Source organism: Lynx canadensis, chromosome E3 (genome assembly GCF_007474595.2).
Source record: "Lynx canadensis isolate LIC74 chromosome E3, mLynCan4.pri.v2, whole genome shotgun sequence".
NCBI lineage: Eukaryota > Metazoa > Chordata > Mammalia > Carnivora > Felidae > Lynx > Lynx canadensis.
The window spans coordinates 7590965-7615023 of record NC_044318.1 but is presented as its reverse complement, the minus strand read 5'-3'; the positions used below and the strand labels follow the sequence as shown (position 1 = coordinate 7615023).

The 24059-nt window shown below is 53.5% G+C and overlaps 1 protein-coding gene across 2 annotated transcripts in view; it reads right to left on the bottom strand.

The window, feature by feature from the left end:
- Nucleotides 1-2565: 2565 nt before the first annotated feature.
- Nucleotides 2566-24059, bottom strand: part of ABAT (4-aminobutyrate aminotransferase) — an 88429-nt gene continuing 66935 nt past the window's right edge. For both annotated transcript variants that reach the window (XM_030301370.1, XM_030301372.1), the window contains exons 7-16: nt 19594-19674; nt 18838-18930; nt 18316-18378; nt 15623-15686; nt 15051-15199; nt 12869-13006; nt 11920-12087; nt 10501-10647; nt 6589-6700; nt 2566-5571 (exon numbers count right to left, since the gene is read on the bottom strand). In XM_030301370.1, coding sequence (XP_030157230.1) covers nt 5450-5571; nt 6589-6700; nt 10501-10647; nt 11920-12087; nt 12869-13006; nt 15051-15199; nt 15623-15686; nt 18316-18378; nt 18838-18930; nt 19594-19674 — 1137 coding nt within the window. In that variant the 3' untranslated portion in view covers nt 2566-5449. The remainder of the gene's footprint in view (nt 5572-6588; nt 6701-10500; nt 10648-11919; nt 12088-12868; nt 13007-15050; nt 15200-15622; nt 15687-18315; nt 18379-18837; nt 18931-19593; nt 19675-24059) is intronic.

Genomic DNA, 24059 nt, shown 5'->3' with positions numbered 1-24059 from the left:
CGATGGACTTAGTACCTGGAATCCACCTAAAATAGCGCTTGGTCCAGGGAAGCATTTGATACGTGCTAGGCTAGCAGGCTAGCATTACAGAGGAGGCTCAGGGGTGATGGGCCACCCAGCTAGAAAGTAGCAGAGTCGGGTCATTCCAAGGCCGTATCCTGCCTCCCCAGCATGGAAGGAGAACAGAAAATAGGAAACAGTGCCTGGTTTTATTTATTTTTCGTTTTGAGAGAGAGAGCGAGCAGGGGAGAGGGGCAGAGAGAGAGGGAGAGAGAGGAAGAGTCTCAAGCAGGTTCCATGCCCAGTGCAGAGCCTGACACAGAGCTCCCTCCCACGACCCTGGGATCATGACCTGAGCCAGAATCAAGAGTCGGACACTCAACCAGCTGAGCCACCCAGGTGCCCCACAGTGACCATTTGTAACGAGGAGTATTTGAGGTTTTGGTGCCTTCCAATCACCCACCGGCTCTAAGAAGGTATGCTAAGAGCTCACACTGATGTTGACCAGTTCAGATGGACCTTCCAAGGCTGGCGGCCAGGCTGGCTGTGAGAAAGGTCCTGGGGTGGAGGACAGCCCCTGCCCTCACCCGATCCCAAGCTGGCTGGCGCACACACACACGCATCTGTTGATACACTAGTATGCCATCTTCCCTGCGTCTGCGTTTCAAATCCTAGCTCCTGAGCTGAATGGTTGGGCGGGCTCCCCCAACCTCTCTGAGCTTGTTGCCTCATCTTACAAGTAAGCACACAACGGGCTCCTGGGTGGCTCAGTTAGACGTCCGACTTCAGCTCAGGTCATGATCTCACGATTCACGGGTTTGAGCCCCACATCGGGCTCTGTGCTGACAGCTCAGAGCCTGGAGCCCGCTTCGGATTCTGTGGCTCCCTCTCTCTCTGCCCCTGCCCGACTCACACTCTCAAAAATAAACGTTAAAAAAAAAAGTAGGCACAGCTCATAGGTTTGTCATGAAAATTATAAAGCACCTGCAGCCTATGCTTGCACATAGGAGATGGTCAACAAACGATAATTGTTACTGTATGTGATTATTTAAAATTTTTCTTTAATGTTTATTTTTGAGAGACAGACATGAAGCACGAGCGGGAGAGGGGGGAGGGGGGAGGGGCAGAGAAACAGGGAGATACAGAATCTGAAACAGGCCCCAGGGTCTGAGCTGTCAGCACAGAGCCCGACGCGGGGCTCGAACCCATGAACCACAATATCATGACCTGAGCCGAAGTCGGACGCTCAACCGACTGAGCCACCCAGGTGCCCCGTTTATATGTGATTTTTAAAAAAAAAATTTTTTTTAACGTTTATTTTTGAGACAGAGCATGAACGGGGGAGGGGCAGAGAGAGAGGGAGACACAGAATCGGAAGCAGGCTCCAGGCTCTGAGCCATCAGCCCAGAGCCCGATGCGGGGCTCGAACTCACGGACCGCGAGATCGTGACCTGAGCTGAAGTCGGACGCTTAACCGACTGAGCCACCCTGGCACCCCAATATGTGATTATTTTTAAAATATGTTTTGTTTTGTTTAAAAAATTTTTTTTTTAAGTTTATTTATTTGAGAGCAAGCGAGCAGGGGAAGGGCAGAGAGAGGGAGAGAGAATCCCAGGGTCAGCACAGAGCCCAACGTAGGGCTCAAACTCACAAACTGTGAGATCATGACCTGAGCCAAAACCAAGAGTCGGACACTAAACTGACTGAGCCACCACCCAGGCGCCCCTAAACAATACATGTAATAGTAAACCTTGCCTTCGACGATAATCTTATAGACGCGTTGAGTGTCCACGGTGGAAGGAACCTGGGAAACCATGCAATCCAAACCATGCATTTTGCAGGTGAGAAAAGTCAGAGCCACACGGGGGTCACTGACAGCTGGGAGGAGGAGCCCATGGTCCCTGTCCAGGTTGGGTCCTAGACACTCCTGACTGATGTGTCGGTCTCTCCGTCCCTCATGTCCTCGGCATGTTGGATTTCCCCCCTGCTCCGAACCTGCACCTCCTGCACCCCTGCGTGGAAATCCCCTGCCTCGCGGTGTGTCCCCAAAGGCCCTCTGGGGCCCACTCCTGCCTGTTTCTCTGGTCTCTGACTCTTGTGGTCTTTCTCTGGTCCACACCCTGGGATGCCTGCCCTCACCGTGCCTTTGTGTCCGGGGTCTGGAATGCCCTCCATCCTGCCTCTGAGTCACTGGTGCAGTTTCTGCTTGACCTTGAAGATGAAACTCAGGGACCAACTTCCACCCCAGCTCGGGGCCCGCCCTTTGTTAATGTGCAGCGTCCAGGGTCTGCCCGTGTCGCTGTGACCTCTGCCCCACCAAAGATGAGCTAAGCGTGAGGACTACGCCTTGTCCATCCCTGTGCCCCCGTCACGTGGTAAGTCCTTGATGAAGCCTCGTGAAAATAATGGCCTCACAGTATGTCCTGAGTCCAGGCAGACTTGGGCAGGTAGAGTATAACCCCCCAAGACCTCCCTAAGAGGTACAGAGTAGGTGCTTAATGTGCGCTTGTCAGACAATTATTCAACAAAACTGTTTCCAAACCCAAAAAGGACACATTCACTCTGTTTCCATTATAAATTTTTTTTTTAAATTTAAGAATACTGATTAACACAGGAAACATTTAATTTCACGGAATTGTGCGTATGGTCATCAGTTACATTGACACGTTAACTTCTTTATCATTTATTCGCACTGTCAACAGAATACCGTAAACAAGATTTGAATGCATTAGTGGGCGGTGCTCCCTAGCTATGCTTCTCTACCATGAGCTGATATATGTATACATTTATATATATATGTATAGAGATAGGTATAGATATATAGATGTTTTAATGTGCACAATTTTGCATGGTTACTGTCAGTAAAAATTATAAAAAAACATTTACAATAAAAGTGAGGATGTGCTAAGACTTGCTATTACAGGACCTTGCTTTCTGTAAAAGACTTGCTGGAGATAGTTACTAAAGTCTACAGCACTGATGGGAGATGGGTTCGTTCCCAGACCGTCGGCCACAGAAGCACTCCGCGGGCCCAGCCCTGGACAGCAACCTGTCGGCCGGGCTCCCCGTTGTTACCCACCTCTCCATAGTTTCTACCTTGAGCCCTGCCGAGAGTCCTCTGCTTTGAAATCCTTCCAGCTATACCCCCACCCTGAAAAGAAGATGCCTCAGGAACTCCGAATACGCCCTGAGCCAACAAGAACGTGTTGATAAATGGCTTAAGAAGTTTCACGAGAAGTAACTTCCCTTGGTACGGAGCGAGTAAGTCTGGACATGACTTCCCAGGTAAAACGATTTCATTCCTCTATGACTGCCCCGTGGGAGAGAACAAAATGTCTATGGCCACTCTCTCCACCAAAGAGAGCCCAGTTTCTGGTCGTGCCCTGGCTCGGAAACCTTTGGGACCCCAGGAACCTTACTGGATGTTTGTACCCAACGTTAAAGTTCTCCAGAGAAAGCGTCCTTAGGCCAATAAATGAATTATGGTTTGGTTTGCATCTGGCTTGTTAAATAAGGCCTTGAATCTTGGGATATTGAGAATCTGGATCCCCAGCGAAAGGTGCGAGACTGTGGGCTGAGGTGCCTTTGAAAGTGTGTTCCCTTTCCTGTGACACTCTTCCTTGCCTTGTCTGCTTGGAGAACTCTTGCTTGTTCTGCAAAACCCTGCTCAAAGGTCACTTGCCCCCTGAAAAGCCCCGCCCCTGGCGGACACTCCCTCTGATTTCCTGACGTTCCAGTACATTCCTCTCGGCACAGCACTTGCCCCTGTGCTTTGACTACTGACTTAAGAGTCTGTTGTCCCCGATGGCATGTGAGTCCCTCGAGAGGAGGGACCATGTTGTATTTCCCCTCTGTATTCCTAGGGCTTTGCACTGGGCCTGGGGCAGAGCAGGTACATAAGGACAGTCCCATGAAGGAGTGACCGGTTAAAGGGACGAGTGAACAGACGAGTGGCATCCCGCAGAGAGAGGGGCGGACACCTCCATTTTGCTGGCAGAGCAGATAGCCTGACACACGACAGAAAACCAAAAAAAACAACCGGGTTGAGGTCTTTGGATGATTAGTTATTGAAAGAACAAAGTGCCGAACCGGGAACCTTGATATGCCCCTGTCCCGAGCCAGCCGGCCAGGCAGCAGGGGGTGGGCCGGGAGGACAGCCAGGCTTCCCGAGTCTGCACGGCTGCAGGACAGCCAGATGCTCTTTTTAGGGGCATCTGAAGTCCAACGAGTCCCAAGAATGCCTGGCCTCCAGAAGAGGCCCCTGAGCCTCAGCCACAGGCCAACTAAGCATTCCAGTATCCTCCGCCTGGAAATCTACACGCTCTTTCATGTCAGGAACAGCTGTCCTCTGGAGTGGCCAGTATGAGGATGCCACCTTGAACCAGCGGGCAATCTGGTTTCTGGGGGAGTTTTGGCACCCAGTGTTCTAGGTGCTTCTTGAGGAAAACACCTAGCTCAGCAACTGACTGCCTGTGATGGAGTCCGGCAAGGGCGGCGCACAAGTGGAGCAGGGGTGGGTGAGGAGAAGCTAGAGAGCCCCCCGGGCGAGGGGTCCACAGGTCAGACCCCAGATGCCCCGGGGAGACAGGAGGACTTGGCTCTGCCGCTCCCGGGAGACTGGCTTGTGCTTCTGACCCTCCGGCTCCTGTGTGTCCCCTTGGATGCTCAGGCTGCAGTCCCGTCCCCTCTCCCCCGCCACCGACGTCTGGGTTCACATTTAACAGAGGGAACAGAGTGTGGGGAACAGAGGGTCGGTGAGTAAGAGGTGCCAGTAATGGCACAGAGATTCTCCAAGGCAACAGCCCGTCAAGGACAGAATTCACAATTTAGAGGGTCCCCAGATGCACCGAGCAGGGTGGCCCCAGTCGTACGTAAGGAGGCCACAGGACCCCTTCCCAGACCACAGCTCAGTCCTAATGTCCTTGCTCTCCTGCCCCCGTACGATCTGTCCCGTCCGTCAATGAACTGTGCACGGCACCTGCTCAGAGCTCCAGGGCTGGGTGGGAGGGGAGAGCATGTCTGCCAGGGCGAGGGGTGTCAGCATCCTCGGTCACAGAATATGGCACTTGAGAGGGACCGGAGCCCAAAAGTCCCGGGAGCAGCTGTCATTCCCTTGCCTGGCTTCCAAAGAAACGGTTGGGGTCGAGGTGGGCAGACATACGGCCAGAACCCTCATGGCCCTGCCTGAGACTACGTCCAGGGCTCAAGCAGAATTTCTGGGCTTACACCAATGTACATCATTGGCTCTGCAGGGAGGAGAATCAAAGCCAGCCCCTCCCGCCCGTCCCCCCACCCCCCAAGCCACCACAGACGTCCCCTCCCTGCAAAGAACCCTATAGGTCACGCATTCGCCTCTGATCCTTTAAGTGAAAACATGAATTAGGCAAACTAATCAATTTGACAACTGTTGAGATCGGGGCTTTCTCAGAGCGCAGGGGAGATGGCTCCTTTACTTGAAGCCTGCTAAGATGTCACTGAAGATGTTGAGGAACAGGTGTGCGTGGTGATCCCTGAAGACCAGAGTGGGGCGGAACCGGATGGATTTGTCCCCGCAGCCTCCCAGCACCACGCCTGAAAGCGGGCGAAGGAGGGAGGTCAGCCGCCTGGGCTCAGAGCCGCACGCGGGGCACCTCCCGTCCGTCCATCTGTCCTTGCCTCCCTCCCTCCCTCCCACCTCCAACACCTGCTCTGCTGCCCCTGGGCGAGGCCCACTGAGACCTAAGTCCCGAGGCAAAGCCCCTGCCTTCCAGGAGCTCGTGGAGGAGCCGGGACGGAAAGCGGCAAACAGGTAAACGCAGAAGTGCAGGCGGGCAGCTCGTGCGAGGGGCAGACTGTCACCCGAGAGGGACGGACCCGCTGATCTCAAAGGCGCCCTGGTCAAGGTCTCGGGGCGCCTCTGAAACTCCGTTTCTCACGGGGAACAGGAGGCGAGTTACCCCTGCTCCTCTGGGATCCTGACCCGGAGCAGAGTGCCTGCCACACATCCGCCCTCTGGCCTTCCCGCCTGGAAGCCCCTCCTCACGCCCCTCCTCACGCTCCTTTCCAGAGGCTTCCGCACCTCTGTCGGCTCCACCCTGCCTCCTGTAATTGCACCCATCCCTTCCTCTGCCCGCATGCCCCTCCCCACCTTCAGCTGGCCAACCCTGCTCACGCGGCTACACGGAAGGTAAAACGCCTCCTCCTCAAGGAAGCCTCCCCTGGTTTCCTCCTCCCGACACCTCCCCCAGCTATTCCATCCTTATCCCCTTTTCCTGCTTCCTAGGGTGCACAACTGCAACCGATGGTTTACGAAAACTGTCTTCCATGCCCCCTTCCTGCTAGACCGGGAGCTCCATGAAGGCAAGGCCCCAACGGTCTAGTTCACGACCACGAATCTCTCCTGTGTCACTGCAACTCACCTTCTCAGTGCGTATCTACCGAGTGAGTGCATAAGGAAATCCCGCTGCCCACATTCTCTTTTGAGAAAGAACACTCAGACGCTGTCCAGTCCCCCTGCCGCCCCCTGGCCCACAGCGCCTGCACCAGGTGACGGGGGACGGGGTGGGGAGGACCCTGCTGGAGCTCAGCTTCCGCTCCTGGTGGACCTACCTTTGTTTCTGGCCATTGAAACGAGTTTATTCCGTATGGACTCATCGGGAGTGTCGAAGGAGCAAAACGTACCTCGTCCTCTCACCCTGCTGATGAACTGGGGGTACCGGGCCTGCAGCGGGGAGACAGGCCGGCGTCAGAGCCTGGCACCCATGCAGCAGCTGGGAGCTTCCTCGAATGCCCCCCTGGGTCTGGCCTTCCGGCCTTTGCAGGACCAGCCAGGACGGCTGTGGTGTCACAGGCTCGGGCCCTGGAGACCTCCAGTCCTGGGTTCAAAACCCACTCTGCCTCTTTCTCCTTGGACACCTGTGGGCCAGTCACGTAAGTGGCCCGAGCCTCAGTTTCCTCTTCTGCAAACTGAAGGATGTAAATGCTACTGCCCCCAATGGGCCACAGTGGGAATTTAGTGAGACAAGATTCCTGCATCAGGCGCTGGGCCTGGTACTCGGCAGGTGCTTGGGAGACACCGGCCATCTTTACTTTCCTTTTCTAGAAAGCGGTGGTTCTAGAAGCAGCAGCTCAGCCTCACTGCAGGGTCTGAGGCTGGGAGCTGTCCTGGGCTGAACGGTGCCCCCCTCCCCAAATTCATGTCGACCTGGACACTGCGAAGGTGACCTTACTTTGAAATCGAGTCTTTGCTGATGCAATTAGGTTAAGAGGACATCATGCTGGACGAGGGTGGGCCCTAACACCAAGGACAGGTGTCCCTGTAAGAGGGAAATCTGGACAGAGACACAGGCGCACAGGGGAACGTTGGGGGCAGAGGCCGGAAAGGGGCACCCACAATCCTTTGGATGCCACCAAGGCCTGCGGACCACCAGAAGCTGGGACAGAAGCGTGGCATGGGCCCTCCCCCACCCCTGCCCCGAGCCTCCAGCAAGAGTCAACACGCACGCTGCTCTCTTGATCTCAGACCTGTGGTCTCTCGAACAGTAAGAGAATGGTTTAAACCACCCAGTTTGTGCTCATGTGCTCCAGAGCCTGAGGAAGCTAACACAGTCACTTGGTGTGGAAGCTCGTGGTCCTTCTCCGCTCCATCGTTCGCACAGAGGATAATGAACAGGGCTGGATGAGCCCAAATGATCTCAGGGCGGTGGGGGCAGAGCCCGGGGGGCCAAGGTCATCTCCCTGCAGACCCGTGGTACAAAGTGGAGACAAAGCCACATCCTGGTGGCAATAGAGGCCCATATACGTGCCACGCATGGTCTTGAATTCTCATCGCACCAGCGGAGAAGGGACTATTTGGTGTCCGCGGGGCGGGGGGGATCTGAGGCTCGGAAGTCACGTCAGCACTTCCTCTGCTTGGTCTGGCCCCTGCTGATTGCTGGGAGCCTGCGCTTTGAACATACTCCTCCCTTCTAACCAGAGTGTTGTCTCTGGGGACAAGGTCTCATCTGTTCAGACACCCGCCTGTGCGCCTGTGCGCCTGTGCGCGTGTCTGGTGGCCGCTGACGTGATTGAATGGTGCAGAACGTGGAGCTCCCTCCCCACCCCTCCTCATGGTGGGGCCTCGACTGTTGCCCCACCCCTACAGGCATCCTTTTCTTTCACCCACTCTTTCAGGGGATCCTGTAATCTGAACTCCTCCTTGCCTGTAGCTTTGTAAGGCCCTGCTAGGGACCCCTGACCGTTTGCATCCCTTGAGATAAACCAGTCGGGCCTCCCAAGGCACCATGCCAGGCTTGGCAATGGGGTGTTCTCCCAGAACCCTTAGCTGTGGCACCGTCTCGCATCTGGAAGCCGCTTAGGGTGATACTATCCACACCCCTTTTCAAAGCCAGGGGCCTTAGTCCAGGGCCTTTCGAATTGCCTGGTGCTTCAGGACCTGCTCTCATGACTAAGGATGGCTGGCATTAATTGGGACATTTAAGAGACCTACAAAGAAAACATTTCTGGCGCTCTGTCCGCCCTGGGCCTCGCTTTGCTGGGGTGGCAAGACGTCACTCCCAGGGGCAGACGACCGCGTCTGCCGTTTATCCCTGGCCTCTGCCCAACCCCCAGTTTAAATGTAAATCCAGACCAAGAGAAGAGAAAGAAAAAACTTCCACGCGGAGCACACGCACCCACAGCCACTGGGAGGTCTCAGCTGTTCTAAGAGCCACACTTGACCCCTGCAGCGTCTTTGCAATCAGGCGGAACTGGGGTTAAAGCCTGGCCTCCTTGCTGCTGCTCACCTCCCCGGGCTTCCCTTTTCTCATCCGGAAAATGAGGATAAACATCATTTCTCAGCCTTTGGGCTGAGATCAAGTGCAGAAAATGAGGATAATTATGTTTTCCTAATTTCAAACTGTTCTGAGCTAGGAGTGCCAGAACAAATACAGGACACCCGGTTAAATCTGAATTTCAGATCAACAACTTATAATGTAGTATAAGTATGTCCCAAATGGCACACAGGATATACTTATACTAAAAAAAAAAAAAAAAATCCGTTGCCGTTTTTCAAATTTAACTGAGAGCCCTGTATTGTAATTCATTAAATCTGGCATCCCTATCTTGGGGTGTGCGGGCTGTCCCCAGAGCTCCTGCCACTGCTCTGTGTCTGGAACCATGTCCTGTGCCTGCCCCTCCCCAACCCCTACCTGGCCTCAGACTTAGCAAGTTCTCAATTAATGGAAATAATAATTACTAGGTCATTGATCATATCAGGGAGGTAAATGCCGGCAAAGAACATGGACTCTGAAGTCCACCAGAATCAGGTTCCAACCCGAAGGCCACCACATGGAAGCCGTGTAACTCTGGACAAGCTAGTAACCGCTCCATGCCTCAGATGCCTCATCTGCAAAATTGGGACAACAGGGGTTACACTCGCAGTATCACTACCGGACATAACCCGAATGTATGACAGCCCCTGGTACGGGCAAGGGCATACAGCAGGCACTCAATAATTAGAAGCTGTTACTATTGCCAACCACTGTCACCACCCCTTGGCGGTTCTGCTCAGGTCATGGGATCCTCCAGAACCCCGGCAGAAGGACTCTTTGTAACCATCTGAAGAAGGTCATCTGTCCTCCAACTCCTGGGCTGGATTGGCCCGGAAGCACCATGGCTCCCGACAGCTCGCACCCCGTCTAGGAGAGTCAGGCGTGCGTGTGGGTTGGGGTGATGTGTGGGGCGGGGGGAGGTCAGGCAGACAGAATAAAACTACGAAGACACCTGATTATAACTGAGAGCTATGCTGTCCCATGCGGGATCCACACGTGGCCTGAAACGTGGCCAGTCCAAGTTGAGGTGCACACAAGGGACTATGGGGGCACGCGGGTGGCTCCGTGGGTTGAGCGTCTGACCTGACTTCGGCTCAGGTCACGATCTCGCGGTTTGCGAGTCCGAGCCCCGCGTCGGGCTCTGTGCGGACAGCTTAGAGCCTGGAGCCTGCTTCAGATTCTGTGTCTCCCTCTCTCTCTCTGCCCCTCCCCTGCTCATGCTGTGTCTCTGTCTCTGTCTCAAAAGTAAATAAACATTTAAGAAAATTTTTAAAAAGCAGGGAACGTGAAAAAGCACATTAATTATTTCCTCCATTGGCGGCAGGCTGAAATCGTAGTACGGATAGAAGGGGTTAAAGTAAACTACATTATCACTAGCTTTGCTTCCTTTTGTACTTTCAGTCTGGTTGCTAGAACATTTAAAGTCACTTCGGAGGCCTGCAGAGTCTCCCACTGCACAGCGCTGCTTGCGGGGCGGGGGGGGGAGTACATGGAGGACGGGACCCACAAGGGAAGAGGGACGCATCGGGGACGCTGTGAGTGGGGCGTGTTTGCGAGGGTTCTCAAAGGACAGATGTCGCAACCTGGTGTCAGAGGAGAGCCAGGTGTTCAGGAGCCGGGGATGGGGGTGGGGCGGGGTCCACGGAAACGAGGCTCAGATGTTGCCCTGGGGGTGTGTGGGGAACCATGGGTGGGGGTCCGGGAGGGGTACCTGGAGGTCCAGCAGCCCCGTCAGCAGGACCTTCCCGGCGCGGGCCGCGTTGTTCAGCAGGTCCTCCCGCTTGATGATGTTGATGACCTCGGCCAGCAGCAGGTTCTTGGACGGGTCCCCCAGCCAGGTGTTAAAGATCCGGTACGGCTGGAAGGAGGCACGTGGCGTCGGCAGGTTCGCACGCAGGCGCACCCTGGAGGGGCCCCGCTTCGCCCGGACACACCCTGTCCCCCGCTTAGGAGGAGAGAAACTAACCCAGGGAGCATCTCTCGAGGCCAGGGAGGATACCACACGGCAGCTCAGTGCATTCCTTCCACAACAGCTACCCCACAGGCCGGCACTGCCATTAGGGAGACCAAGCTGGTCCATGCCCGGGACAGTCCCTCAGTCCTGGGGACACCGAGACAGCTGGCTCTGAACTACTACAATCCTCGTTTTATAGGGAAAGAGCCGAGGGTGCTTGCTTCGGCAGCACATATACTAAAATTGGAGAAAGAGCCGAGGTTCTGAGAGGTTAAGTGATTTGTCCTGGAAAAATACAGCCCGTAGGTAGTGGAGTCAGGAGTGGACTGAGGGCAGGCTGACCCACAATGACCACCCGATATATCCCTCCTTCAATTATTCGGGGTGTCAGTGCAGCCAACTAAAACATACTTCCCAGCTCCCCCTTGCAGACAGGAGTGGCCATCTGACCAGATCTCAGTCAACGTGTTAGAAACAGAAATGTTGTGAAATTTCTGGGAAGGCTGCTTTATAAAGACAAGAAGGGGGCTACTTTGTCCTTCCTTCCTGTTTCCTTCCTACTGCCTAGAATTGATATGTGATGGCCAGAGCTCCAGCAGTGATTGTGGATCATGAGGCAATCTTGAGGGGGGAAACTACATGCAGGATTGGTAGAAGAAAGGATCCCAGGGCCCTGGTAACTGTGTGTGTGTGTGGGGGGGGGGGACTCCCTATGTATATCTGGCAGTGCAGTGTAGTGGTTTAGAGCATGGGCTCCAGGTTTGAGCTTTGTCACCAAACAGGCTGTGTGACCTGGGACAACTTACTTAACCTCTCTGTGCCTGAGTCTTCATTACTAAACTAGGAGAGAAAAATAGCATCTACTTGGTTAGACTGTTGTGAGGGTTACAAGTACACGAGGACTACTTAGAACTGGGCCAGGACATAGCAAATGCTCGGTCCACAGCAGCATCGATGAGCTCTATCATTGTAGGTGCACAGGGAAATCAGGAGACGGACAGTGGGCTGCTAGGAAGCCTCCCTGCAGAGAGCTGGGCGACCACTACCGCTGGCTAGTTACACTGGTAAACAGCGGGCGTCAGGAGACCTCAGGGACCCGTCTGGTGTCTACTCAGCTCCTGGTTTGGAGAAGGGAGCGGTCCTGAGTGAGGAGACGAGGGCAGGGCTGCTACTCACCGCGTTGGGCCTGAACTCCTCCTTGTGGAAGTAGCCTCCTGTCATCATTTTCTTGCTGAAGGTCATCACGTCCGCCGGGTCAGCCAAGCCCCAGTGCTCGTGGGCCCAGAATTTGCCAGTGCAGCCCCCTCCTGTCTGGACCTCATCCACCAAGAAGGCGCAGCCGTGCTGACCAAGATGGGAGAGAAGAAGGAAGTCAACACCCACCACCGCCAACCAGCCCGGAACCCCGCACCCAGCCCGCCTCTGTGACCAAGCCCCCGTTCCGGGGCCGTGCGAAACGAAACCGGGCAGCTCTGAGGTCTGAGCTTCAACTTGTCCTCAGACTGCTGAGCTGGAACAGTACCGTGACGTCAGGTACGCCCTGAACCCCAGAGCACAGCGACACTGCATTCGGCTCAGGCTGGAGTTGGCCAGCTGACTTCCTCCGCCGGCCTGCTGTCCCAGCAGAGAGGCCGAGACGTGCCTCCCGGGCCCCGGCTGTCCTGTCTGTGAGTTCTGTCACCCCCCTGAATGCTAGTTCCTGAGCACTTGTGCTGAGAGCAGCTCCCATCTTACTGGCCGGACGTGCCCGTTCCGTGTGCACGACAAACTGAAATACACACACGGAAGCGACAACGTGTGCTCACTAGCGTCTGTTGGGTGTGGCTGAGAGATGAGGTGGGCTCTCCAGAGAGAACAGGGAGGAGGCTGAGGTCTTCCCAGGCATCTCTTGAGTGGGAAAGTGCCCAGCTAACACTGCAGGGTGGAGGCTGATTCTGCAGTGAGATTTTAGGGAGAAATTCCCTCCGTTCCTCCTTCCCTACTTTCCGATGCCTCTACCTGTGAGGCCACCAGGCAGCCTCTGACCACCTGCACATGTACAAGGACCCCGCGGCTAACACTTTGCTCTGGGAAAACCGTTGGAAACAGCCCATGGCCCCATCCAGCCCCGGCCCTGTGCACTGACCTTCCTGGAGATGTCTCTCAGCTTCCGGAAGAAGTCATCAGATGCGTGGTTGTCGCCGCCCTCGGACTGGATGGGCTCCACGATGATCCCGGCCACCGTCTTCTTCTTTTTCCGATATTTTACGATCAGATCCTCTACCTGCATTCCCAAGGGGGAAGTAACCATAGCTGGCGGGAGCCCTAGAGCAGCATCCGCGGATGGGGATGTGGGTTCCACGACCCCCTGACACGATGCTGAGTATGTGTTCGTGTGCACTCCGGTGAGGACTGTGGTGTCCACTCGGGGCCGCCCCTGTGGGTGGCAGTGTGCCCTACCTGGGCCCGCTGCTGCACCTGTGGGACAGAAGCTAAGGGCTCGGGTCACAGAGCGAATGAATGAAACCATGCAGCACGGGGTCCGGCGTGCAGGACGGCGTAGCTGCGGCCGTTGCTGGTAATGCCATCGCTGTATCCTTAGTGTGATATTACTGTCGGCGGGAGAGTCCTTTCCGTGCAGAATCTGAGGCATGTATTTGCTCAAAAGAACTGTTGCAAAAGTCACCTCTCGTGACAGGAATCTAATCGGTCGTGTCACGGAGCGGGGTAGGGGGTGGGGGTCATGGGTTGAACCTTGGATTGACCTGAGGGTATTTTGTGGGGTGATAAGAGGCCTTTGATCAGGGTGGTAGTTCTATGGGTATATTTGCTTGGTAGAGCTTTTTGAACTAGACACTGAAATGAGTGCACTTGGTGGTAGATAAGTGATGTGTTAGTGAATTAAAAATAATTAACTAAACAGTGACAGGGTACTCAGAAGAGCACCTTTTTAAAAAAGTGTTTGCTTATTTTAGAGAGAGAGAGGGAGAGAGACAGTGCGAGCGGGGAAGGGGCACAGACAGGGAGAGACACAGAATCGGAAGCTGAAACTGATCAGAATCTGAGCTGTCAGCACAGAGTCTGACACGGGGCTCGAACCCACGAACCCGAGATCATGACCTGAGCCGAGGTCGGATGCTTAACGGACGGAGCCACCCAGATGCCCCGAGCATCCGACTCCTGATCTCAGCTCAGGTCATGATCTCGCACTTCATGAGATCAAGGCTCACATCGGGCTCTGTACTGACAGCACAGAGCCTGCTTGGGATTCTCTCTCTCTGCTCCTCCCCCACTCATACTCTCTCTCTCTCTCTCTCAAAATAAATAAATAAATGTTAAAAAAATAAAATGTTATTAAAATTAATTTTACCCATTTCCTTCCACCTTAAAAAAATTGTTTTTAACGTTTATTTATTTTTGAGACAGAGAGAGACAGAGCATGAACGGGGGAGGATCAGAGAGAGAGGGAGACACAGAATCTGAAACAGGCTCCAGGCTCTGAGCTGTCAGCACAGAGCCCGACGCGGGGCTCGAACCCACGGACCGTGAGATCATGACCTGGGCTGAAGTTGGATTCTTAACTAACTGAGCCACCCAGGTGCCTCTCCTTTCACTTTTCAAAAATGTGATTACTAGACACACTGCAGTCACACATGGGGTTCACATCTCTGTTCGACAGGTCTGTACTAGACCCCCTGTAGGTGTTAACCATGAATTGATTGAAAAGGATGATGATGTGTCTAAGAGGCAAACCAGCCTCAAACCAGCCTCACTTGAGCTCAAATTCCAGACCTGAAGAGTTTCCAATTTCTTTTCCCCACCAACGGAATCCTCCAGTGTCTACCACGGAACCCCAATATTTGGAACAGATCAAAGGAGGGGTGCTAGCTGTGTCTGAGGCATGGCAAGAGGGGGCTCCCTGTCCCTAGTCCCTCCCCTGGCCCCACTTCAGCCCCCAGGGAGCCCCGGGACTTGGGAGAAGGCTGAGAAGCAGTGGACAACAGGGTCCTGTGAATGTACTTTTCCTACAGGCTGCCTCATATTCTCATAAATTCCCTCCTATTCTGCAGTCAGTGAAGCTTGCCCCCAAAGAAACCTAAATACAGACATCAGTATCACAGGTGGGGTGACGGACGCCAGGTGGAAAAATCAAGGTGCCCCCTTACTTTTCCTGATGTGCCTCTCTGTCCCTACGACCCTCCCAGGGAGCACCACGCGGGTCCCACATAAACCCTGTGTTCTTCTTCCCCTGAGCCAAGCCTTGCGGCGGTGGTGGGGGGACGGGGGTAAGGAGACAGGGAGGGGAAATCTGCAGGGTCCGCTGTTACCTCTTCCAGACAGCGGGCCTCTTCTTGCTGGTTCTCTTTCACAAAGTCTTCCAGAGGATATTTTAGCCGTGGGAATGGTGCGATGGGCCAGTCGAAGGAAGGGATGTCGATCTTGTGAATAGCTTTGGAGTGCGTGGTCGCTAAGCACCCTAGGGAAGCAGGAGGAACAGTCTTGGAAAAGGGGATCACGGGCAATTCAGGCCACGTCTCGCAACACCCAGGGAAGCCGCTGCCTGCAGTTCCTGTAACGTCCCGAAGCTGACCCCGTGAACCTGTGTGTGCGCGCGTGCGCCCTTGGCCTTCTGATTCATCACAGATTAATCTCGGGCTGCGAAGGCACAGGGCCAGGGTTTGAATCTGGCTCTGCCCCTGGACGGCCTTAGAATGTTCCTTCCTTGCTGGGCCTCCCTTTCCGTGTCTGCAGAGCAGGACTAACAATCCTCCCCCCGCAGAGAACAGTGTGGAGTCCGTGAGAGACGCTAGGTGGAAACTGCCAAGGTGAAGATCGAAGCCGCCTACTGTGGTTGCTCTTATCTAACAGCCACCTCGGGGTCACGCTGCTCCCTCCTTACCCAGGGTCCTCCCGTGGAACGCGCCCATGAAGGAGAGGATGCTGTACTCGGGGCAGCCGGGGGCCTAGGACCAAGAGACAGTGGTCACATCAGTCACCGCTGTGAGGACTGGAGGACCGTGTTGTGGTCCCCACACACCCACAGAAGTCCATCAGAAGAACCTCAGTCCCTTCGCACGGACAAGTTACACACCAGGTCCCGAGACGTCCAGCCCACAGACGTTCTGTTTTGTCAATAAAGTAAAAGTTTTTTTGACTTTTTCTTTTGTTAATTTTAAGTAGGCTCCACACCCAACATGGGGCTTATTGAACTCATGACCCCAAGATCAAAAGTTAGATGTTCTACTGACTGAGCCAGCCAGGTGCTCCAGTAAAATTTTTTTTTAAATTTAAATTTAATTTTTTATATGTATATGTTTTTCTTATTTGCGAGAGAGAGAGAGAGAGAGAGAGGGAATGTGAGTAGGAGACGGGCAGAGAGAGAGAATCCCAAGCAGGCTGCACTGTCAGCAGAGTTTGACTCAGGGCTTGTTCTCAGGAACAGTGAGATAATGACCTGAGCTGAAATCAAGAGTCGGAGGCTCAACTGACTGAGCCACCTAGGTGCCCCCCATTTTTTTTAATCAAGAGATTTCACTGAACTCTCCAAACTTCTGCCTTCTCACAAATTCCACATAATTTGGGCCCGTTGTAGTCAAACACAAAGGCTGGGCGAGCCGGGCTGCCCCAGGGCCTGACACCTGCCTTCTGCCCTGATGTCACCTGCCTGGGATGCTGGGGCTGTTGAGTTTTTGGCCCCCATCTCTCGGCCCTGCTGGGGCTGTTGAGTTTTCGGCCCCCATCTCTCGGCCCTGCTAGGGCTGTTGAGTTTTCAGCCTGTCTATGGGCTCTGCAAACTCCTCCTCCTGCAGATTGCCCTGACTTCCCTGCCCCAGGTGGGCCTGGTGCCTCCTGGGACAGGAGGCCGGACCAGCCGTCTCACTGGAAATGCCCCAGGGCTTTGGAAGGGGTCTGTGGGGCTGGGGCCGGAGCGGCTGCCTCTGGGCTCAGGAGGGACGCAGGGACTCCCCAGCGAATGGCACAGCTGCATTATTTCCTGACCCTCCACCTGGCCAGGGAATGAGATGGGTTTTCAGCTGCTTCAGGCACACTACCAGGGACACCACTGCAGAGGCAACCACGGGGCCCAGAGTCGCTGGGAGGCTCACGTAGTGTTTTCTCAGGCTGGCTGATCTCCTCTAGGTCCCTGAGATGCCCCCGGAAGAAGCACCAGGACCCCCAGCCCCAGTAAACCCTGGAATACCCCCCCCCTGTCATTTTCCTTGTTTGTCCCCTAATGCAGCCACTAAACGTGAGGAATGGGGTCTAAAAGTGCTGATGGACTGGGATGTCCGTGGGTATCAGATGAGAAGGAGGGAGGGCACCATCCACTGTTTTTAAAGATGGTCAGAAGAAAAAAAAGAAAATACTTAAGTTTATGGAGGTTTGTATGAACAGAGAGAAAGGGCTGGGTAGATTTGCCCGCAAGAGATGGATGAGGAACAAAAACATTTAAGGAAGCATGAAAAAAACCAATCTTACCGCCCAGAGGCAAGGCCTGTAAACATGTGAGCGGGGTTTCTTCCAGTAATCTGTGCATTTATTTACATGGTTGACAGCACAGCATCCGTGTAATTTACATTCTCCCGTTTTCACTAAATTACGGCATGCGTGTCTCCAGGCCAAGAAAAACCCTCTGTGACTATTTCTGCACAACACTGTGGATGTATGCAGGGGGTACTTGAGTTCAGTGGCTCTTGATTCTTTTTTTTTTTTGAGCAGCAGACATTTCTGTCTAAATCATAAGGGGGGGAAGGGCCCTCGCTGAAAGCGGGAGGACAGGCCTGCTGGCTGGTGAGCTTGGGATGTACCCACCTCGACCCCTCGCCTCCGGCATTGGCCGCCTTGCTGCCTCTGTGAACTGCTAGGGTTCCATGTGGAACCCCTACACTTAAGTCCTCTTTCCCCGTTACTGGCTGTAAAGACGGGTTTCCAATCTTTTCTGGTTATCACAACTATAAACACCAGTGGGGTGACACCCTGGTACATACCTTTGTGTTGACATCTTGAATTATTCTAGAGAATACACTAAAGGCTCCTTAAACAGTCCAAGTCAGGCAGTTGTCCTGGGAAACTGAGGAGTGCTGGTCAGGAAGGGCTCCCCTCAGCCTTGACATGGGGAATGGACCCCCCTGTATGACAGACTGTGTCCTTTCCAGTTTGAAGCCCTCTCCCTCAGTGTGATGGTGTTTGGAAGAGGGGCCTCTGGGAGGTGACGAGGGTTGGATGAGGTCATAGGGTGGGGCCCCTGTGATGAGATCAGTGTCCTTACAGGAAGAGACCCCAGAGTTCCTGCTCTCTCGCTCTCTCTCCTGCACACGTGAGGACACAGCGAGAAGGCAACGTCTACAAGCCAGGCAGAGAGCGTGCCCCAGGGAACCAAATTGACCTCGACCTTGGACTCCAGCCTCCCGAACCTCGAGGAAATACATGTCTGTCGTGTAAGCCGCCCAGTCTGGGTGCGGAATTTGGTTACCGGCACCGAGCTGCGTAAGACCCCTCCTATTTGAGAAGGCCAGGGTCAGCCAGGGCCAGCTGGAGGGACTGTGGTGACTGACCCCCCGCAGCTGAGACCAAAGGGCCCGCTGCCCTTACCTGGTTGATCATGCACGTCTCCAGCTCCTCTTTGGAGAAACCCGTCTGGCCCCTTTCCTTGTTCTGACAAAACAGAAGAGACAAAATCTGAGTCGCTCCGGGGGGACGTGGGGCTTCCACTTTGCACTCAGAACCCCCACAAGTGCTTTCTCAAGGCTGACTGGAGATGCCGACCGTTCCGCTTAGGTACTAACACATGAGATTGTTCAGCACACTTGCAGCAAAGTAAGTACACGAATACACAGGTGTGCTATTACTCTGTCCGCAACAACCCAGGGCTGCTAGGATGGGGTCTGTGATGCCGAAGACAACCCGTGTCGTCGCATCGGGTGACGGCTCTCTGCACCACACCCCAGGGGCCGTCTGGAGAGCCCTGTCCAGGCGGTGGCCCTCTCTGGATTTTGACCGTGGCCAGGCAGGGTGAACAGCTGGACAAGGGGTGAGCGTGTGGCTGGGGGCTGGGCGCGTGTGCACGTGTGTGTGCGTGCATGTGTGTGCACATGCTCATGCCCCAAACCTCACCCGGTACCACATGAAGATGGTCTTAAAGGCATTTTCGTTGGAGCAGGAGCCGCAGGACATGGTGATGAGCTGGGACATTCCTTTGGGAGCCACCTGCAGGGAGGGAAACGGCTGTAGGCTCGCTCCATCTGGACTCCCGCTTGGCCCAAGCCGGAGCTGAGCCTTTGCAGGGGTACAGTCTGGGCTGGGGGAGGCTGGGCAGGGGTGGGGGGGAACCAGGACCATCCCCCAGAGCAGCGGGACTGGGGAGAGTGGACGGAGGCTCTTCCAGGGGGTGGAGGACAAGCCCAGGAAGGCCCCGGGGCTGGAGGGGACGGAGGAGAACAGCATGAAGAAAAGCCCAGACTGTCCTGCCCGGTGCAACCGCCATCCCCCGAGGTGCCCATGTTTTACAGGTAGGAAGTTGAGATTCAGAAGGATTTGAATTGTCATAACAACTAAAACCGAACCGTCGGGGAGGGTTGAATCACACGCAATGCTCCTATCGTGGAGCAAATATTCATTTCCCCTGGATCCTTTGTTCCTGCGCACAAGGAGTCCCTTCCTTTCCTTTGAAAGGAAAAGTGAAAATACTCTTCAGGAAAGAAACAGCACAAGAACAAGACCCAAGCAGACACATGGCATCCTCTACCCTTATGGATCTCGGTCCTTTCCTTTCCCCCTGCTGGCATTGCCTCCCCGAGATCGGCTGGCCTTCCCGCGGGGCTGGAGGGCAGGGGGTGGGGGGTGAGGATGGGGTTGCTCCCCGGGACTCACCGAGAGCAAGGACTCCCGGAGCTTCTCCACAAAGTTCTCTGGGGGAAGGATTCCGAGGGCAGGTCTGTTGATGAAAGTGCTCTGCAAAAAGGTAGGACACCGAGGGTGACTTCTCCGGCTACTACAGGTGACTACTCCCTGTCGACCAAAGACCAACCAAGCTTTTCACAGCGGGTGTGTTCACACAGGCTCACGGTGTTTCCTAGGGGGTGGGATCGGCCGACCTCCCCGCACTCTCCTGAGAAATCCCCTGGGCTTGCTCTGGGTGTAAAAGACGACTGAGACATTTCTTCTTTCTTTCTTTCTTTCTTTCTTTCTTTCTTTCTTTCTTTCTTTCTTTCTTTCTTTCTTTCTTTCCTTTCTTTCTTTTTAATTTTTTTGTTTTTAATGTTTATTTATTTTTGAGAGAGTTAGAGACAGAATGTGAGTGGGTTAGGGGCAGAGAGAGAGGGAGACACGGAATCCGAGGCAGGCTCCAGGCTCTGAACTGTCAGCACAGAGCCTGACGCGGGGCTCGAACCCACGGACCGTGAGATCATGACCTGAGCCGAAGTCGTACACTCAACTGACCGAGCCACCCAGGCGCCCCAGACGGAGACATTTCTTGGTTGCAATATTGCATTGCAGTTACAGATACTACCACTGGGGGACGGGGGTGGGGGGGGTGGGGGATACACGTCGTACTATTTTTTGCAACTTCCTGTGAATTAGAATTCAGTTAGAATTTTATAATTATAATATTATCATCGAACTGTAATGATCATTTTAACAGCCCACCCATCATCATGGCTAAAAAACAAAAAGTGGACGACAGGAGGAATGGGTGAGGGAGCAGGGCCGCCAGATCCCCAGTCACAGCCGGAGGGAACCAAGTTTGGCTCTGGGAGGCAGCTGGCAGGGCTGTTTCTTACAACGATGAACACACACACCCATCACTGGGCAGTTCTCCTCCGAGGTATTTACCCACGCGAAACGGAAGCACACGTCCACACAAAGCCGTGAACGTACGTGCATGTTTACAGTGGATTTTATTTTTATTTGCACCAAATGTCCCTCTGCTGGGGGAAAGATAAGTAAACTGGTCCCTGCACACTGCGGGAACACCAGTCAGCGACGGAACCGACCAATCCGCTGACACGCGGTGACGTGGAGAAACACGGGAGTCTCAAGGTCACGATTCTGCGTGAAAGCGCCCAGAATCAGAGTTGCACACTGGGACTCCTGGGTCAGTTAAGCGTCCGACTTCGGCTCAGGTCACGATCTCAGGGTTTGTGAGTTCCAGCCCTGCGTGGGGCTCTGTGCTGACAGCTCAGAGTCTGGAGCCTGCTTCGGATTCTATGTCTCCCTCGCTCTCTGCCCCTCCCCCGCTCACGCTCTGTCTCTCTTTCAAAAATAAAAATAAAACATTAAAAAAAGGAAAAGAGTACACACTGTATGATCCCCTTCATAGGACATTCTGAAAAAGCTAAAACTATAGGGACAGACAACAGCTCCTGGCTGCCAGGGGCTAGGGTGGGACTGAGTACAAATGGGCTTGGGGTAATGTCTGGGTGATGAATTGCTGTTTGGATATTTTTAAAAATTGTGGTTAAAAGAAAAAACAGGTAACATAAAATTTTAACCAACTTAACCATTCCTTTTTTTTTTAAAGTTTATTTATTTTTGAGAGAGAGAGAGAGTGAGAGAGAGAGAGAGAGAGTGAGCGAGAGAGGCAATGCGCACGTGCAAGCAAGGGAGGGGCAGAGAGAGAGGGAGAGAGAGAATCCCAAGCAGACTCCGCATGGTCAGAGCAGAGTCTGCTTCGGGGCTCGAACTCCTGAACTGTGAAAACATGACCTGAGCTGTAATCAAGTCGGATGCTCAACTGACTGAGCCCCCAGGCGCCCCACCTTAACCATTTCTTTTTTATTTATTTTTTATGTTTATCTTTGAGAGGGAGAGAGAGAGAGAGAGAGAGCGAGCACTAGCAGGGGAGGGGCAGAGAGAGAGGGAGACACAGAATCTGAAGTAGGCTCCAGGCTCTGAGCTGTCAGCACAGAGCCTGACGCAGGGCTTGGACTCTTGAACAGTGAGATCACGACCTGAGTGGAAGTGCAATGCCCAACTGACTGAGCCCCCCAGGCGTCCACCATCTGAACCATTTCTAAGCGTCCAGTTCAGTAGTGTTAAGGATACTGTTGTGCAACCATCCGTCCACCTCCAGAACCTTGTCATCTTGCAAAACTGAGATTCTGTTCCCATTAACCACTAACTCCCCGTTCCCTCCTCCCTCGAGCCCCGGCAACCACCCTCTACTTCTCTGGCTCTGTGAGTCTGACGACTCCGGGTGCCTCATAAAAGTGGAATCACACAGCATTTATCCTTTGGTGGCTGGCTTCTTTCGCTGAGCATCATGTCCTCAGCGTTCATCCATGTTGTACCAGGTGTCAGAATGCCCTTCCTTGCTAGGAGCTCAGTAATATTCCACTGCATGGATAGATCACACTTTGTTAATCTATTTCTCCATCCACTGATGGACACTCTGGTTTCTTCCACCTTCCCAGCAACTGAACGGTGCTGCTGTGACTGCGGGTGTCTTGGTGTGCCTCAATTTTGGCAGTGACTACATGACTGTGTGTTTGGTGAAACCCACAGAGCTATACAGCACAAAGGATGTGTTTTATTGCATGTGAATTACAGTCGAAAAAAAAAATGGGGAAAAGGGCATTAAGAGGCAGTGGTGGCTTCGGAATTTCTACCCAGAGCAGGGCTTAGGAGAGCAGTCTGATCAAGGAGCTGGCTGCAGCCCTTCAGAAGTGGAATGGGTTGAGTTGAGAAGAGCGATGTTAGAAAGATCACGTGACTCCTTACATGTTGATGTTTTATTCTAATTTTGATCGATGTGGGTCCCTCGGCAAGGAAATCAACAGTGCACGCCTGATTCTAAATGGACACTTGCTTCTGATAACCCAAAAGGGAGGGGGGCATGGTGGCCACTGAAGTCAACCTGTCCAGCTGGCCAAGGGTCGGTCAGCCCTTACTGTCACTTCAGAGCAGGAACTCGGGCCAAGGGAGCGAGGGCTTCCAAATTTGAAAAGGGAAATGCAGCTTTTAGTGGGAAATCACCTCACTTTAAAATGCTGGCCAAAATTATCTTTTTTTTTCTTTAAAGTTTATTTATTTATTTTGAGAGAGAGAGAGAGAGAGAGCAGGGGAGGGGCACAGAGGGAGGGACAGAGAATCCTAAGCAGTCTCCGAGTAGACAGTGCAGAGTCTGGCATGGGACTCGAACTCAAGAACTGAGAGAACAAAATCAAGAGTTGGATGCTTAACTGACTGAGCCACCCAGGTGGCCCTGGCCGAAATTACCTTAAAATAGCCTCTGGCCAAGGGGCAGTCCCACACTCAGGTAGCTGCGTTCTTGGAGAGAACGGGGACCTGCCTGCTGGCTTCAAATCACAGGCTGCCCACACGACAGGGCCCACGCAGAGGCCCACGCAGGATCAAGGGCTCCAAATCTCCCCATGGGCTGGTGCACAAATACTTGCTTTAAAGCGAGGCTGAAGGATAGCATTCAATTCTGGAGACGCTGACCTCAGTGGGGTGAGGCTCCCAGCATTTCATACTCTGACCCGGCTAAGCTCATTTCTCCACCTCCTCTAAAGAAACAATTTCCGCGGGGCGCCTGGGTGGCGCAGTCGGTTAAGCGTCCGACTTCAGCCAGGTCACGATCTCGCGGTCCGTGAGTTCGAGCCCCGCGTCGGGCTCTGGGCTGATGGCTCGGAGCCTGGAGCCTGTTTCCGATTCTGTGTCTCCCTCTCTCTCTGCCCCTCCCCCGTTCATGCTCTGTCTCTCTCTGTCCCAAAAAAAATAAATAAAAACGTTGAAAAAAAAAATTAAAAAAAAAAAAAAAAAAAGAAACAATTTCCACCATGGACAAAAGTTATGCATCTAATTATTCAGGTAGCCTGAAAAAGGAGAAACACTCAAAATGCCAACATCAGGTTAAGTAAACTGAAGCACGCTAACTCAAGAGATGTTCTGTGGCTAGTCAAATAGTCTTTCTCTTTCTTTCTTTCTTTCTTTCTTTCTTTCTTTCTTTCTTTCAATTTAAATTCAAGTTAGTTGACATATAATGTAGTATTGGTTTCAGGAGTATAAAATGGTGGGTTTCTTTTTTGTGTTTATCTTGAGAGAGAAAAAGAGTGCAGGTGCAAGTTGGGGAGAGGTAGAGATAGAGAGAGAGGGAGAGAGAGAATCCCAGGCAGGCTCTGTGCTGTCAGAGCAGAGTCCAACATGGGGCTCGGTCCCACGCAACTGTGAGATCATGACCTTAGCTGAAGTCAAGAGTCAGACACTTAACCAACTGAGCCACTCAGGTGGCCCTAAAATGGTGTTTTTTAAAAAGGTTACAGCTGTCCATAAGGGTTCACTCTTGGTGTAGTACATCCTACGGGTTTTCACAAATGGATAATGACATGTGTCCA